The sequence below is a fragment of the Anabas testudineus genome, chromosome 15, assembly GCF_900324465.2.
Source record: "Anabas testudineus chromosome 15, fAnaTes1.2, whole genome shotgun sequence".
Taxonomy (NCBI): domain Eukaryota; kingdom Metazoa; phylum Chordata; class Actinopteri; order Anabantiformes; family Anabantidae; genus Anabas; species Anabas testudineus.
Window position 1 is genome coordinate 4,436,832 of NC_046624.1, and position 12,014 is coordinate 4,448,845.

Consider the following 12,014-nt stretch of genomic DNA (forward strand, 5'->3'; position numbering starts at 1 on the left):
GGTCACTACTGAATATGCGCCCTGTTCTTTTTCCAGGCAGCACAGCTTGTAATTTAAAGCCAATTATCCTGCCAAGGGTACTGGAGCAGGCATGAGAAGAGACGCTGCAGGTTGGACTCCTTTTGTAAGTGTCCAACGCTCCTCCAGCAGCTATGAAGACAGTCCACCGGGCCAGTGGATGTGACCCGCTGTACGGCGTGGGGATAAAAGGGTTGGAGATTAATTTACACCACTGGCCTTTCAGTGGGGTAATTGAGCCTAATGAGAATCTTTAACATCTGATCTGATCTTCATCAAAGTCAAGAGTATTAACACATTTAATGCGCCTAAAAGACAAAAAAAAAGTGTGATCTTTTATGTCTTTATTAAGAACAACCATAAACCCCCCCCCCCCCCCCCCCCTGTGGATCAGACCTGCACATTGTTCAGGAGGAATTTTAGCCCATTCCTCCAGACAGAACTGCTTTAGCTCTGTCATATTCTTTGAACGTCTCATGTGTGGCTCTCCTCAGGTCGTTTTATAGCATCTCTATTGGGTTGAGGTCTGGGCTCTGACTACAAAAGATGGATTAAGTTTTTCTGAAACCGTGGATTTGCTCTGGTGTTTTAGGTCATTATCCTTTAACATCAGCTGAAGTACAGACATTCTCACATTCTTTACCTCATTGATGAGTGTCTGTTGTGTACCTGGGGTCAGTTTGACTGGATGCTCACTTAGAGTAGCCACAGTCCCAAAGTGTCTCCCTTTGTAGATTTGTGTGTCTAACTGTAGACTGGTGAATTTCTAAAGTCTTTGAAATCACTTTGTAACCCTTTCCAGCTTTAGGTAAATCAGCACTTCTTAATAATAGATCCTCTGAAAGTTACTTCAGACCAGGCATGGCTCACATTCTTCTTGTGTGGAGCAAACTCAAAAGGTTTGAGTAGTTTTTGTCAGTCAAAGCAAAATAATCTCATCCTGATAGCAGTAGTCTAATCTGGATGAGATAAAAGCATGGACAAGCCTTTCTAGATCTGCCTAGACAAGAATGGCCTTTTGGCTAAATACATCAGCTGGACAAAGCAGGATTGTACAACATTTGTTGCCTGATTGTAAAGAAAGAGGTGAAAACAACAACTAGGTTCTCTCTCATTTAAAGTTGTTAGATAAAAAACCCAGACTGGACTGAAATGTAATTTCTTATTTTAATCAAGATAGGGCACTACAGATGACACATCAGTGGTGCCAGGCCTTATTGGGACATACAGTTCATCCTCTTAGCAATGAAAAGCAATATTATATCTGGACATGATTTGTACCACAGCATGTACATGCTGTAGTGAATCAAATGGGAGCCAGATAACAAAAAAAAGGAGCACAAGAGGAGGAGGCCTGTTCAAACATGTCTGTAAGCACAGGAAGATCTGCTGGACAGATTTGATATGAACCAATCCAGAGCAGCATCACTGATGCCAACACAGTTTTTGGATTAAGATATCCAGACTGTCAAAGGCTCAGTTCAAAGATTGGAGGTTGAAATACCTGTAGACAGAGAGTGGTTCATACTGGCTAAAATATCTGGACTGACCATCTGAAAAATCACTTTAGGAACTTAATGAGTGCTCTTTTTAGGGCCTTGGTGTGGTTTTGAATCATAATGAGTCTGTATGGGCAGAATGACCTTTGTGCTGAAAACTTAAGGTAAAGATGAGTGTTTCTTTTGTCAAGAAAACTCTGATGTGCCTCAAAAAAAAAAAAAGGTTCAGATTCAGAAACCAGATGAGTCATTCAAGATCTTTGGCATCACCGCCCCCCTACTGAATAGATCAATGTTCCCTCTGAAAATACTATGATATTTCACACTGCCTGGTCCAGTGTAATATCAGCCACTGAACTATTTACATCCTCTCTTATATTTTTCTCCCTTTGCTATGAAAGGGAACAGCAGTGGATTGTTCACACTTCTGAGCTAGTCAATGTGGCTGTTAACTGCCCACCACAGAGGAACTGCATGACACCAGGGGGAAGAATAGCACATAAAGGACGGCCACCGACTCCCTCCACCCAGGACACCATTTGTTTCCTCGTGGAGACAGTTCCAGTCCATTAAGAACGGGACTATTCACCACTTCAACTGTTTCTAACACAGAGGTTAGCATTACCAAACCCGTTAAGCCACACTCTGTGGGCTGCATGTATATAGGGACTTTTTTTTTCCTGAACCCTGGTTGAATGATTCCACAATGTTGTTTTTAAACTATTTAGGTCAAACTGAATTGTGCTGTGCTGCTGGGGCAAACTGACCCATTTTGATTTATGAGCCGCAAAAATGACTCAGTGTTTTTCTATTTCTTTTTCTCTTTTTTTTTTTTTTTTTTGTTTGTTTCTGACAATCCTGGGAGCAGAGAACCATTTGTCACTTTAACTATATTTGTTTTGCTCTAGAGAGAAGAACAAAACAAATATAGTTGCTTCCAAACAGCACTGATAATTAATTTGTGTTGCTGCACACTGATGTCACTTTGGGTTTAGATCAAAAGATGGTTATGAGACTAATGGTAGCTACATCTAGACACATTAAACAACAGAAACTTAGCATCTCTTCTATCAGATCACCCAAATTAGGTGAAATGAAGAAGCTTGGGTTTTACCAGTGAAGACTGTATGTGTTGTTGAAAATAATAAATCAACATTAAGTCCAGAGGGCTGTCCATGTCAGAGGAAGGAGCCATTTTGAATCTAAGAAAAGAGGGGAAATTAATCAGAGACATTACATGAACACTGAGCATAGCCAATACAATTATTTGGAGTGTCTTAAAAAAGAAAGAAACCACTGGAGTCTGTTCAACATGCACAGAATGGCTCAGCCAAGGAAAACAAAAACAGCATTGTGACTGTCAAGATAAACTCAAGTCAGTGACATCACCAAAACAATCGTCAGAACAGGGTGAAGAATAAGAAAACGAGGTTGAAATTTACAGAAATGTAAAGAGATGAGCCACAAAGGTCCTGGAACCAAGTTTTATGTAGTGATGAGACCAAGATTAAATCTACCAAAATGATGAAAAAGACTGGCCAAGTCAAGCAGCATACAGTATGTTACCCCAAATAAACATGCATTTCACCTACTGGAGACAAAACCGAAGGGATGTTCAACCAAATATTAGGTTTCATTTAAATAAAAAAAAATAGTGGAACAAAGTGATAAGTTCTATGTAAATACCAGGAAATAAAAGCTGAAATTTTGAACTTCAGTTTCATATTCATCTCTAAATCCTAAATCCAAACATATTCAGTGTACAGCAAACACAAATGAATTGCCACGCCTTTCTAAATCTATTGGAGGCGACTGTAAATTCCCCATTAGAATAATTTAGCCAACACCATTATGAGGGATCATCAGTGATGCAAAAGAGCATTTTGACTGATAATCAATGTCAACAGAGGTTATAGAAATCCTTTTAGAAAGGTCCGTTGTATGATTCGCTGTGAGTGTATCCAATGAAACTAGGCTCAAAACAGTAAATACTGGAATTTAAGTAAAAGGTCATGCAAATAGTGAAATAACCAAATATCTTTGAGACTGCCAATCAAAATCATAATTTTCTTATTATTTTTAATTCCAATTAAATCCCAGATACCAGACAGTTCCAATCAGTTCACAATTAAACAGCTTAAACTTTGTAAATGATGATCAGTAATTACTGTCAGTTCTCCTCCTGGCAGCTACCTGGTGATTGGATGTTGACTGTCCTTCTTCTTCTTTGGTCACTATCAGTGCTGCCAACGGAATGATGCCTTCAAGTACAAACAAAGAACCTTTCACTACTTTCGCAATTTGCCAGTAGGAGACAGTAAAAAAAATAGATCGTTTCAAAACATCTATTCGTTTCCTTTTTTTAAATTTCAATAGTGAATGAACATTGTATTCATCATTATTACAGTTATTTTTTGTAGTTGTTTTTAGTAGCATTAGTAATTGTTGTTTTTGTATTTTCAAATAATACACATTATAATAATATAATACTATGTGATAAGTAGTAATACTGTGGCAAAAAGGTGACATACAAATCTGTTTAAAGGCCACCATCTGTTTTGTGCTACCCGCACGCTCAACACAACCATGCGGCTTTTCCCGAGCAGTTTCCGTTGGTTGTTCTCGCTCTCTCCCGGTGAAGCCGGTGTTTCCGGTAGTACTTGAAGGCAGCAGCTGTGTTCACTGAACTCGTGCCGTCGGAGCCCAGAAGCCCCGCTGACTCCAACAATGAGCGAAAGCACACATGTTCGGTTAGTTTGAATGGAAGTTCACTTCACTGAGACTGACCGTAATATCCGACACATGTGCTCAGTGGGTGAGTGTCCACTTTTGAACGCTTTAACGTTTTTAATTCCCCGGTTTAGGAAAACGTAATGGACACCAGGCTGGATGGATCAACAGCGGCTGTTTGTGTGACACTTCACGTCCGTACATTATTGCTCCATGAGCAGAACATCCTCAGCACCACACATTAGCTGATAAATGGTGTTTTGCCTTTCAGAGGTTTCCAAAGCACTGTATTAAATGGAGCTAGAGGACCAGTGGTGGAAAGGACAGCTCGCTGCAGATATCTACCAGGCGCTACGGTACAAAGTGAGTGGCTCCTAACTTCTGTGATGGCTGCTAAAGTAGTCAACGTGAGACAAACGAGGGGAAAAGGGGGTTTTTTACCTCACTGCATGACTCACAGGTTAACTTTTTCCTATGTTTCATGTCATTTAGTTTTATTGTTATCCCGTGTGTTTTCTGGGTGTTGAATGTGTCTCTCAGTTCAGAGTAACAATACCAGATTTATGAAAAAGAAATGGACATAAATGTGTTAAATATGATTTTAAAACACACTTTCAGGTAACAAAAATGTTATGGTACTGATACCGTCTGATTATGCCCAATGAAACCCACTTATTATTTGTGAAAATCAGTTTTGTGTGCTCTGAGATGTGAAACCATCCTGTTGTCTAACAGGAGCTCAAGTTGCCCTCCTACAAAGGCCAGTCCCCTCAGCTCAACTTGAGACGATACTTTGCAGACCTCATAGCCATCATCAGCAACCGCTTCAGGCTGTGTCCTGCAGCCAGACACCTGGCCGTCTACCTGCTGGACCTCTTCATGGACCGCTATGATGTCACAGTGCAACAGCTCCACATGGTGTCACTCTCCTGCCTTCTTTTGGCCAGTAAGTGTGCGAAGACAACTTCACACAAGTGTCCCTCGCTGCTTAGTCTTCTCAATGGTGTGATTGTTTGGGAGCCTCTAAACATTCCCCTCTGCAGGTAAATTTGAGGAAAGGGAGGACCGCGTGCCAAAGCTGGACACTCTGAACAGCCTGGGCTGCATGAGCTCCATGAACATGGTCCTGACAAAGCAGGGTTTACTCCACATGGAGCTCCTCCTGCTGGAAACCTTCCAGTGGAACCTGTACCTCCCTACTGCTGCGCATTTCATTGAATATTACCTCTCCATCGCCGTCCATGAGGGAGACCTCCATGATGGCTGGCCTATGACCTGCCTGGAGAAGACCAAACTGTACATGGCCAAGTATGCTGATTATTTCCTGGAGGTTTCCTTGCAGGGTAAGTTGCAGTTTATAAGGTTATTTGGCTTTTTGTTAGAGTGCTAGAGTGTATAAATGGCCGATCACCTTTATGTCTCCTTACTCACTGGAAAGTCCAGAAGCTGTCAATGGTTTAAAGTATATCACAGCATATTTCATCTCATTATGATGTTTCTGTGCATTTTAACCATAAAATTCAATGTAATTATTTGCCTTTGCTGTTAAATGAAATCTAATCAGATGCAGTTCATGTTTAATAGCGTATTCCCCTCTCGGTGCATCTCAGAATATTTTTGCTGAAATAAGTATAACAAATAATTTTGATCTGGAAGCTAAAGTAGCTAACATGCTGGTTACAGCTACTGTGCTAAGCTAGTTAACTTTGTCATCGTTTTTTGCTAGAGTTTTAACCTCTGTTATGATTGGCTTTAGCTGTAGGTTCATTTGGTCACATGGACTAACAAACTAAATTAGCAAACTGCTGGCATATTGATTTTTAAAAAGGAAGTACCTGCTGTCTTAGCTCCAGCTAGGTTTAGCTATGGCTGTGTCATTAGCGAGCTCTTTAGCCTTTTTCTTGGCTCAATTTCTTTGGCAGAGATCTAATAACTTTGACAGCACCTTCAACAACAAATGACCAAACTAGAGCGAGGCTAAGTTCACACGCTGCCCCGCCACAGTTCTGTTACTGTTTTGGTTTTATTAGCCGTGTCGTGCAGTTGCAGCAAATTTGAAATGCTGTCTTCGTTCAACTTTCTATGGCACAATGATATTTTAGAAGGTAACTCAAATGTTAACAGAAAATGAACGTTACTGTGTACTCTTCTGTTGTACAGCAGCTCTGTTTTCTTTCTACTTGTTATGATTGCTCTCTTCTTTTTCCCCTCAGATCATGTGTTTTTGCGTTTTGCACCCTCACTGGTGGCTGCTGCGTGTGTGGCCGCCTCCCGCCTCATTCTCCACCTGTCACCTACATGGCCGCCTCGACTGCAGCGCCTCACAAGCTACACGTGGGAAAATCTGGTCCCATGTGCTGAAAAACTACTCATGTGTGTATCAGTCTGTAGCTCAGACGACAATGAATTGCCTAAGTAGAGGAAATGATCTTGTTGACAGTGTCGCAGATAGACACTGACAACTCACAGCACAGTGCGACACCAGTACACAAGCCAGTATCTCACACAGTCTATGCATTTCACTCTACATATAGCAAGAGAAACGTCAATCTAATCAACAGTGCAACTCTTTGTTTCCCAGTGCACATGACAGTGATGTCAAAGAGGCCAACAAGCAGAAGTGCCAGCCGCCCAGCCAGCAGCAGCAACAGCAGCAGGGCCAGACAGCGTACCACAGTTCAGGCCAGACAGCCGCTGTGGCCCAGTACCTGCACCGGCCTAGTGTGCAGTACTCCCAGCAGGCTCCGCAGCCAGGCCTGGCCCCTAATCACAGGCCTGCCTCCTACCTAAGCCACTCCACTACCAGCCTGCAGGCTCCTAATGGTCCTCAGCACTCCAACAATCAAGCCATCACTGCCTCACTGGATCCAAAGTCCAACATCCCCAGCAGGGCTTACCAAGTCAGCATGCATTACACCTGTGCTGCTCCATGCTTTGACAGATGATGTGCTTCCAGGACGTAGTTATTTTTGGGGGATTAAGAGAAAAGATCGGTTTCTCTTGAACACAGCAGAAAACACTGAAGGAGAAAAGCTTGTTTTTAATTTAAAGAGACTTGACAAGATCGGTGCAGCACTTTGAAACATAAGGTGTACGTAATGTGCAATATGCGCGCTCTGCCGTAGTTTTCTATGGAGAGCCTGCATGAGGAATTTTCTTTTTCAAGATGTTTGAAGTATTAGATATGAAAGATGTTGTGACATGACTAGAGGCAGAGTTTGCACCACTGTACTAGTGTTACTGTATAATTTAACCGCAGACCAAATGTATTTAATTGAGCCAAAGTACCTCAGAAGTGTTAAATGTGTAAATACCTTGTGCCTGTAGCCTTTATGGCTAAGTTGAAAAGGCAGTAACAAAAAGGGATCTATGTCAGTTTGTGGTTGAGATAAGAGAGCACAGTTTGTGTAGGTGTTCTGTGGCTTGATTTTTTTTTTTTTTTTTTTTTTTTTTTGGGATGACTCATTTGTAAAACTAGGAAAGAATATACTCCTCTAAATGTCACAATTTATTTGCTGAGAAAATTGTTACTCTTCCAAACAGAGAGGATTTCATTCAGTGCTGTGCACTTCAACGATGATAGTTTTAAATAAAATACAAATCTGTGTTTAACTGAGACTTTAGTCCAACTGATTCCTTCCTCTTATGACATTGCATGTTGCCTAAAAATGTGATACTATTGAGATTTAATTAGTTTCTTCTGCATTTCCCCCCTGTCTGATCAGTCTTCTCTCTCTGTGTTCTTGAAAAGAGTGAAAATAATGGGGGCTACGGTGAGGGTTAAGGTGCCACCTTTGAACTGCAGGTCATTCCACATCCCTCTCCTGCCTCTTTTTCCTTTCATTTCCTGTTGTGACAGATGCAATGAAAGAACAGTTTAAATGTAGCAGTGGAGATGTTCTGGCCTATAGATTCTCTGAATTGCTGAAGGGCTGGACAGCAGGTGACACGGCTTGTTGGTGTCAACATTAACAGTCGAGAAATGATCTCTTCATAATCCTTCGTCTGACTGAGGTAGTTTTCACATCGACATGTTACTAACTTTTTACACTGTGTACTGTGTGTTGATGCGGTTACCACTTTGATATATACAATATAGTACGCTACAGTGGTATAGTGGTATACGTTTATGCCCAGTGAACCCACAGTCTGCAGAGGGCAGTATGTGTCCCATTTCCATCATGTCGCTTCTTACATATTCTTGCATGAAAAATAAGATTTCACATCAGACATGGGACTGAATAATGTCATTTCAATTATTATAGTTATTTCAATAAATCTAATGTGCTGCCTTTGTATTTTAGGTTTGCCTCTTAAACAAAAGCAAAATAATTATCTGTTCTCCAGTACTCAACATTTGCACAATGAATTTTCATTTATCTATCAAAATTCTGTAATATATGTTGCATTCATCATTTTGTCACAGTCTGTCTTGTTTTCTATGCTAAATTGTGTCAGAGCTTGGAATGGAATAAGCTAAATATTTATTCAAGTGTATTAACTTTGTGTATCTCTGAGTTCAACCACATGCCCACGCTGTCCTGGACATCAAGAACAAGTATAGAATTAGAGATCAACATAGTTAGTTCTATAAACTCCATATGAATTAGTTTTCTTTCCACTTCAACATTTAGGTTTTTTGATCTTTGAGTCTTGAATTATAGCTATACATTTACACCAACGGGTAAAGAGAACGGTGTGGTCAAACTTGATGGAAACAGCATTTCCAAGTAAACCTCCTGTGCAGTCCTGATTTCTACATGTCATAATGTGGTAGACCTACCAAAATAGCATTTCCGCTCTGAGGTTATACTCTGCAGAGCTTCCTGTGGAGGAGGAAGCAGACTGATAAACGTAGTGACGAGGACCAAAGTCTTACTTTGGTCCTCGTCACTATGATTCACTGCTCCCCTCCTCCCAAACACTGTGTATATCAGTTCAATAGCCAAACCAGTAGGTGGACCATGATTTATGGATCCGCGCAAGCAGCTTTATCGCTCTGGTTTATGTTGCAGTATGTTATGTTATTCACCATGTCATCCTGTGTCTTAGCAACTCGCACACCTTTCAAAATACATACAGGCTCTGTGTAAATTCAAGGAAAATGCAGAAAAAGAAATAAGTTCAATGATATTCACATACTTTTGCTTAAACCACCCACCCAACCATTCCTCTATGCACATTATAACAAGCTTTAGCGTTTGTCTTTTCCATATTGAAAATGTGCATTTGTGCTTTTAATAATCCTTGTGATGTACTCCTCTGGGTTGACCTTGGAAAGAACTTGTGGTTTGGTGTGTGTTTGTGCCAGTGGACAGCCCACAACACAGCTGAGGCCTTCAGTGTGCATGAACCTCCTCGAAGAGCAAATACAACGGTGGCCATACAGTCAACTATTAGATGTAAAATAATCACAACAACAGTCATCTAAAGGCACTTTACAGTATAAGGTTTATAGGGTATACAGAATTATGTAGACGATCAAAATAGTAAGAGACGTTAATGCCTTTTAAGGACTTAGTCAGACAACCCTCATAAGATACAGTGGCAAGTAAAACTTAAATAAACTCTTTGGTGCTGTATTAACATCTGCTTATGTCTTAAATTATGGTCAGGTCTCCTATATATTGAACACATCATTCAAATATCCACTGCAGGTTGGAAAACGTATTCCCAATGACATTAAGTAAAGATCCTTGGAGTCAGGATTTAACAAACCTGGAATTCAGTGTATGATCAAAATTGGAGGGTAAGAGCTACTTTGATATAATTTACTATTCAAAAAACCACCAGCTGACACCTCACAAAAGACACATCTCAGAAAAGAGACAAAAAATGATCAAGCGAGTTAGAGTTAGAGTTATTAATATTCTGGATGTTTATCAGTCCACAATATAGTTCAATATAAAAAATACTGATAAAATAATGATGAAAGTTGTTATAGAAATAATTTTTTTAAACAATAAAACAAAACAGGGATCACATCAGAGCATGGAGAAAAAGAAAAGAACAATTTTATGCTCTGCAGGGATTAATGCATCATCATCCTCCAAATTCATGAGCTCATTACACACAAAGTGCCTTAAGAAAATCACATTGCCAGCCGTCATACGACTAATAGGCCCGTTACCTGTATTTAGGTGATATATTGCATTCATAAGTTTTGCAAACATATTTTCTGTCATTACATTCGTATATGTTTAAATTGCTTCTTTGGATGTTGCATTTGCTGTCACTCTGTTCAGAAGCCACTGTCACTGGGATCTCAGCACTATGATGTGTGATGATCAGGACTAATATATTACACAATACAAAGAAACACACTGTGACTGTAGTGATAGAAACTATGACTTGACAGGTGTTAGTTGTATGTTTTATGACCAGCTATTATCACTATTAATATTTGTCATAGGGCAGATCTCCCAGTTGTTTACCCTTATTAATTCACTGCAAGTATTCCTGAAGAAAATCTACTTCAGGCATCTAGTTTGGATGTATTTGATAATACTTTGCATTACGCATTGTGCCTTTTTCGCACATTTTGACTCTAAAATATATTTTTAGTTTAGTATTTCCTGACATCATAGGTGAAGGACCGTCAGTTCTGTTAGAAACAAAATTAATCAGTGCCAGTTCTAAAGTAAATGTGCTCAATATTCATGTGTTGCACCTGATCACTGACTGAAGACACATCTGGGTAAAGCTTTCAATTTTATTAATTTATTATTTTTGGCTTCAATAAATAAAAATAATAAATGAATTTGATTTGGGGTTTTTAAGAGAGAGAGATACTGAATATTTATACTACATTCAATGTGACTTTCACTGTCCTTTGTAGCCTATTTAAATGGTACTCTTTACATAGCCCTGGAGAGATAAAACAGGATTTACTGTAATCTAAATGTGAGCACACACATTGTACTCCAACCTGCACTGCCCTGCGCTTATTTTAGATATTGCATAACAATGTTTCATAACCAAAATTCAGCAAACAGACAGGATGCTCATTATGTGATAAAATCTTTTCAAATTCTCCGCAGCTGCTTTATGGTTTCACACTGAAGTGCACAAGATATTAAATGCAACTCTGCCATCTCGAAACCTTCCATCCCAGTTCTCTTTTGTTGTTCATCCACTGTGTAACATGGTGTGAATGACATCTCCAGATTTTCTTTTTTTTTTCTTTATCATTATGCTAACAGATATTGTTTTTGGATAGTTTGCAAAACTAAAAACTACATTTTTCAAGCATTGCCAACAATAAAAATGCTTTAAGAACAGGCAAAAAAGGCAATTGTGTTTAGAAATTAATTTCCAAATCACATTGCAACAAGAGAAAGAATAAAGCTTCAAATAATAGAGATCACACGGCACTTGTGGATACTCAGCCATCACATTTATGGCAGAAAAAGTCTCCTCCATGTGGAAATGGTAACAATAGTAAAAATGTATATTAAAGTTTCTCAGTTAAAAAGGCCATAAACTATCATGAGGACAGACTGAGAAAGTCATAAAGTCGTCCCATATTTTCCTGCTCTGTCTTAATGTGTGCCAAATCTTTCAACAAGGAGGAAAAACTACTTACAAAAACAGCTGCTCTGGAAAGAAACTGTTTGTGCTCTACACCACTTTAGCGTTCCTTTTTGTCCCGTGAAAATTATTAATCTTATAGCACAGACAACATTCAGTTAAACCTGACATGACAACAATACTGTATCAATGTGCATATTATTAACAATCTCTGCCAATATTGTTTTGATGATTATC

The 12,014-nt window shown here is 39.5% G+C and overlaps 1 protein-coding gene across 2 annotated transcripts; it reads left to right on the top strand.

The window, feature by feature from the left end:
- Positions 1–1,924: 1,924 nt before the first annotated feature.
- ccnj (cyclin J) lies at positions 1,925–7,691 on the top strand. Of its 2 annotated transcripts, none has more exons than XM_026354064.1 (6): positions 1,925–2,131; positions 4,519–4,610; positions 4,983–5,193; positions 5,291–5,590; positions 6,461–6,620; positions 6,829–7,691. In XM_026354064.1, exons 2-6 carry the CDS (start codon positions 4,542–4,544, stop codon positions 7,190–7,192), a joined length of 1,104 nt encoding a protein of 367 aa, XP_026209849.1. In that variant the 5' UTR covers positions 1,925–2,131; positions 4,519–4,541; the 3' UTR covers positions 7,193–7,691. The 2 variants fall into 2 exon arrangements, with proteins under 2 accessions (XP_026209849.1, XP_026209848.1); XM_026354063.1 differs by lacking the exon at positions 1,925–2,131 and adding an exon at positions 4,196–4,332.
- The last annotated feature ends 4,323 nt before the right edge of the window (positions 7,692–12,014 follow it).

Bases quoted from the DNA above. Each gene is read 5' to 3' on its own strand.
- ccnj (XM_026354064.1), top strand. From the start codon at position 4,542: ATGGAGCTAGAGGACCAGTGGTGGAAAGGACAGCTCGCTGCAGATATC. The intron at 4,611-4,982 runs GTGAGTGGCTCC...GTTGTCTAACAG, and splicing joins ACCAGGCGCTACGGTACAAA to GAGCTCAAGTTGCCCTCCTA. The intron at 6,621-6,828 runs GTGTGTATCAGT...TTTGTTTCCCAG, and splicing joins TGTGCTGAAAAACTACTCAT to TGCACATGACAGTGATGTCA.